The 5,537-nt window shown below is 46.9% G+C and overlaps 1 protein-coding gene across 1 annotated transcript; it reads right to left on the bottom strand.

Annotated features, from left to right (window-relative positions):
- Positions 1-4,632: 4,632 nt before the first annotated feature.
- LOC142574285 (histone H3-like) lies at positions 4,633-5,064 on the bottom strand. Its single transcript, XM_075683407.1, has one exon. The coding sequence runs from the start codon at positions 5,041-5,043 to the stop codon at positions 4,633-4,635; it is 411 nt and encodes a 136-aa protein (XP_075539522.1). The 5' UTR covers positions 5,044-5,064.
- Positions 5,065-5,537: the final 473 nt, after the last annotated feature.

The following is a 5,537-nucleotide window of genomic DNA, read 5'->3' as shown; positions in this document are numbered from 1 at the left end:
CGAGTGTTTTGTTCTCTGCATTCACAGCGTCACATTTTCCCCTCCATTCTTCGTACAGCTGGTTCATCATGCGCAATCTTTCACGCATTTCTGCGATTTCTTTCCGAAGGGCGTCAACATCGCGAGCAAGTTCTGCATTACTGGGCATCGCTAAAAAACCACCGGAGTAACCTTGGCCGCAGCAGGCGTGACAAAAGTTAAGAACAGAAGTGATAAATGCCGTATAAAAGCGAAGACTAACCTACGCAACCAGAAATATTGCTGAGTGGTGTGTCCCTGTTGCCACGGCTGCTGCTGCCAAGTGAAGCGCAGGGCCGGACGGATCCCTTTTTTGTGGTGCTGGTGGAGCCACGGAGCGGCCCAGTTCAGTGGTAGCATTGCGAGATGTCACCAGGTGCCCACGGTGATATCGACTGGCGGGGATGTTGGTCGTGAAGTCCACGTGCCAAGATAGCCGTATGCTTGTCAGCACAACGGCGCTGGAAATCAACGCTTGCCGATTACTGTTCTGCGATCTGCGCAACCAAAAAGTATTGCTTAGTGGTGTGTCCCTGTTGCCACGGCTGCTGCTGCCAAGTCACTATGGTTACTGTATGCTCTAGCCCCTGTGTCAAGTAAAAGTTAATTGTGAAGAGTTTATGGTGTATTTCTACGCATTGTGAATCATCAAACTGCACAATCAATGTTCCAAGTTTACATAATCTTGGCTTTCGATTGCCTATGTGATTCGTTTCCTACTCATACGTGCAGTAATCACACTGCAATATGAAAAAGGAGTTGGAAAAAAATGCCGTGATAATTTTCCACATTTGCTGAGAGCAGGAGCAATGGCCAATAGCACATTTTGGAAGCTACATAAATGTTCAGTTTTCACACAGCTTAATTGCTCAGCAACTAATAAAGAGGTACAGTGTACACATCTGCATGACCAATGCAATCTTTGTACTTAAGACTACACTGAGGCTGCTGGATGGTACTGTTTGGCAGTTCTGCTTTCGTTTTCTGCCACACAGAATTATTTAGGTACTAGTAGCTTACCTTGCGATAAAATGGACCTTGGAACACCGGGAATTTGCACGTAAATATTGCGACTGCACATATAACATAAGGGGAGGACTATGGGTCTCTTCGAAAACGAACATATATATTAGCCACATCTTTGAATATATATATATATATATATATATATATATATATATATATATATATATATATATATATATATATATATATATATATATATATATATATATATATATAGTGTGATAGCACTATCGCGTTCCACTCTTGAAGGCGAAGCTTAGGCGTCCTCCAATTTTTTTTCTAGAGCTACCTGTTGCGGATGGAGTCGTACGAGGAACGTACATTCAAAAGCTAACGTTTCCTACTCTACTACGATGCGTTTTTCGATACCTACATTTGGAATACTGCATGTTTAAGAAACAGACTACAGAACGATTTCATGCTGCACTTTTTTTTTCTAATATTGCTCAACAGGCGTTTTAATTAACGGCGAGACTACATGGGAGGGTCGCAGTGCGAGCCCGTTTGTAGCAAGAATTGCAGTAACAACAATGTGAGGCAGTGTTATTTATGAAAGAGAGCCTGTTTCAACACAACATACACAACGAATCCGTGAGTAATCTAAATACATTCAAACAATACGAAAATGGTTTATAGGCATCAACCTAACAATGAAACGTTACTATGCACAGTAATCAAGCAACAAAAGTTGCCGCCGCTCGACCTTGTTGTGCGCTTGGTCATTATAACCCTTGAGTTCCCCCTGTCAGCAGCACCTAATTCGGCAGTTTTGCGTCGCTTTGTAAAGTAAACGTTAGGTGTCTGTTTCATGGCGGGCAATTTGGAGCGAACAGAGGGTGTGCGACAAGCAACGCATGGGAAAAACTAACGGCAGCAAAGGGGCCGGCAAAGCGGATGAGAGAATTAACTGGTTAGCAGTAGAGATAAGCAACATAGGTTTTAACTTCTGGTAAGAAAAAAAGCAGGGAAGAAATCTATTTAGCCGGGATATGGCTACAAACATATCAAACCGTACGATATAGAGATAAGTCATTTTTATGATGGCAGAAAAGAACAAGCTTAAATAGGGTAAAATTTTAGACAGTACATACGTAGTAAAAGCTGATTAACTCAACCAGGGAATAGGTGACTGTGTGTCGCAGCCCCATTTTAAGGGTGACAACAAGGCTCATCTTCTATTTTTGTATGTTATTCTTAGCGTTTCAGTGAGTGTATATTGTTCTAGCGTGTGTGTCTTTTCTTTTTCGTTTAATACAATAATGTCCGCAGCACCACCGCCAGTAGGCAGGGTCCTCAGCCGGACTTGTGCTTCGTACAATCGCTGCACTCGATGAAGGAGGCCGCGTCGCTTATGTTGCGCTCCACGAGCGAAACATTTGATGGTGTGTACCGTGCCACCAATCACGAATGATTGAGTCACGTGGTGTAGACCCCGCCATTTACGAAAGCCCTAAAACACCTACCGAAATAATTGCCCGCACTTGAACGCGCTCGGCCGCCGACGAAGTTTAAATACGTAGGTATTCTGACACCACAGCTCAGTGCGCCGCATTAAAAAGAAATATTCTTGCCCGTCGTTTTAACTCGGTGTCGTGAAGAGGCGCGGTTTCTCGCACTAGTGCAATCGAATCGGATTTTGAATCCATAGAAGTGGTTCGCGGCTCGTTTAAAGAAATGTATTAAGGGGCAGGCCGACGAGAACGAGGGTCGCAGCAATGGCGAACGAGCAATCCATGGCGTTCGAAGAATTTCATGTCCTTGCGCAGACCGTCTCGCAAGTGCAGCTTCTCTAGTCTTGGCTAATGCGCATTCTCTCACCTCTGCATTAGAGCACTAGACTTTATCGGATTTTGGTTGTTTCTGGCAGCCATGCTTTCCTGGGCTCAGAGGTGCGAAGCGCGCGACCACCACGCTGCGCTCCGGCTCGTTCTTGCGTCGGCCATATTTTTGAACGCGAGGACCGTACCGTAGTGTTCACTGGCGAACAAATAGTGCGGATCCTTGTGGCCCTCCTGACGTATACTTCGAGGCCTGGCTGCACCTCAGCGCTGACAAAAGTGTGTTTCAGTATCTTCATCCACATTTGTCTCCGACGTCAAGGGTCGGAGACAAATGTCAGTAACCGACAATCTGTTCTTTGCGTTTCCGGTGGCAGCGGCGACAACGGCGGTTTCCCGCTGCTGGCTGCGCTTATCGAAGTCGCCGCACCCAGGGTTGAAGTCGGCACGAGTATATGCAAAGAGGTTTAAACAAAAAATTACAACACTTTCCTCTACAGAAAAATAGCTATAGCCGAAGCTTGTTCTGCGTGCAGCTGACCTTCGTCACGTTTATGTAACACACAGGAAACGGTGCCAGATTGCTTCGGCCTTCCGTTCCCTCAGCTTGGGATCTTCTCATTGTTTCGGATTGCCTGGGCTCGAGCAGCTCAAAAAGCACGTTTATAGTCCGACGTTATCGGCACATCGGCGAGCATCGTTAGACGCCGGGCGCGTTGGAACTCGTTGGCAGCGTCCGGTACCGTTGGCGGTGCCAGTGCGCCGAGCCATCGGTGAAACTGTATACGCTATTCTTCTCGCCAACTTAACGTAAAGTGGGCGCGCGTTCTCGCTACACTGTAAAATATTTTTTCTAGTTTTACAGCAAATCTGCTGGTAACGTGTGACCGAACGCTTTTCCGTGAATAAAGAACGGTCATTTCCGTAGGATGGACAGCCGTAAAAGAGAGACCGTAATACAAAATACAAGTGCTTTCGTATCTCGAAAACCGAACACTGTATGCTGAATCTGTACTATAACCATCCACATAGAGGTGCTTCCCGTATTTCGTCTTACAGAGCATATTCCTTCTTCGGAGTATGTACTATCGGGGATAAAATTGCCCAGAACACGCGAACGTCTACTGAATTTTATTGGTGCGCTATCAGTGAGATCAGCCGCGCTAACATCTGCGTTCGGAATGTGCAAATATGACCCACTGCTTCGAGTGGTCTGAAACGCAGAGATGCAACTTGGTCGATGCTCGCACTTCCAGGGTACTTTTCTCCACGATAGTACATATCCTTTATTGTCAATATCATGAAGGCAGTTCATAGCCGAAGCAGCAGGTCACCATTGAGAAAATTGTCTTGCTAACACACTGACATACCTTTGCACTTTGCGATATGAATGCATTGCATAGGATATATGCAAAAAGGTGCAAAATTTCAGTCCTCAAGTTCTTTAGATCACAGGAGGAACCTTATTTTCTTCAATGAGGTGGCTTGCCCTCTTTCCTGGTGAAAGTTGTTCTTGACCCCGAACGCCTTGAAAGAATACACTTGCTGCTGTTAGGAGAAACGAATAGTATTCGTAAATTTACATCCTAAAGAAAACACAACAAAGAAGCAACTTCCGCGTTAGAAAAACATGTACCTCGACAACCACTGTTGGAAGAAGGGATGTTGCCGGAGCCAACATTTCAACAAAGGTGTCATCAGTGTAGCAACAGTTTTCCTTGGCAGCGTTTTATTTTTTGCATAGCTCACTGGCTCCTACCGTTTTACGTTGCTTACCTGACCGAGGCTGTGGCGCCGACAGCAGCCGAACTTATGCACGCTCGCCCCGGATGCAGCGGGCCAGCTGGATGTCCTCCGGCATGATGGTAACGCGCTTGCCGTGGATGGCACACATGTTGGTGTCCTCGAAGAGACCGACCAGGTAGGCCTCGCTGGCCTCCTGAAGGGCCATCACAGCCGAATTCTGGAATCGGAGGTCGGTCTTGAAGTCCTGAGCGATTTCTCTCACCAAGCGCTGGAACGGCAGCTTGCGCAGGAGAAGTTCGGTCGACTTCTGGTAGCGGCGAATTTCACGAAGGGCCATGGTCCCAGGCCTATAGCGATGCGGCTTCTTAACCTCGCCAGTGGCAGATGCACTCTTGCGAGCAGCTTTGGTGGCAAGCTGCTTACGCGGAGCCTTCCCACCGTTTCTCTTACGGGCGGTTTGCTTGGTCCTGGCCATGGCAAACGGAGCGAGCGTCCGAAGTCGTCGACTGCAGGAGTGAAAATGACCCCTGCTGCGCAGCGCGCGTCGTGCTTCGCCACACGACTCATGTCTTCTCTAACTCACCTGCCGATTGGCCAACGCCAGCGCAGCCGCAAGATGCACGCAAGATGCACGCAAGATGTAACGTGCATACAAAGTGCACGCAAGTTATCGCGCGTGCGCCTTGTTCGCGCACGCTCGAACATTCATTGGGGATGGAGCTGGTGCATATAATACGTCAACAGAAGCTGACGTGTTCCAATAATGACAGGAAGGGTGTGCTTAACAGCGGTGATCGTGATTGAGCGGGTAGGGGTATTGCTGTAAGTTCTTGCAAAATGTAGGGGTGACCAAAACATTAAACGATGTACACATGTAAGCAATCATTAATCCAGTAGACCAAGTCTTTCAGTAAATCAAAATCGGAATTAAAATAAACACATGCCACATTTCGGAGAGAGGTATAACTT

The sequence above is a fragment of the Dermacentor variabilis genome, chromosome 3 (assembly GCF_050947875.1).
Source record: "Dermacentor variabilis isolate Ectoservices chromosome 3, ASM5094787v1, whole genome shotgun sequence".
Lineage (NCBI taxonomy): Eukaryota > Metazoa > Arthropoda > Arachnida > Ixodida > Ixodidae > Dermacentor > Dermacentor variabilis.
This window is presented reverse-complemented; position numbering and strand designations above follow the sequence as displayed.

Bases quoted from the DNA above. Each gene is read 5' to 3' on its own strand.
- LOC142574285 (XM_075683407.1), bottom strand. From the start codon at position 5,043: ATGGCCAGGACCAAGCAAACCGCCCGTAAGAGAAACGGTGGGAAGGCT.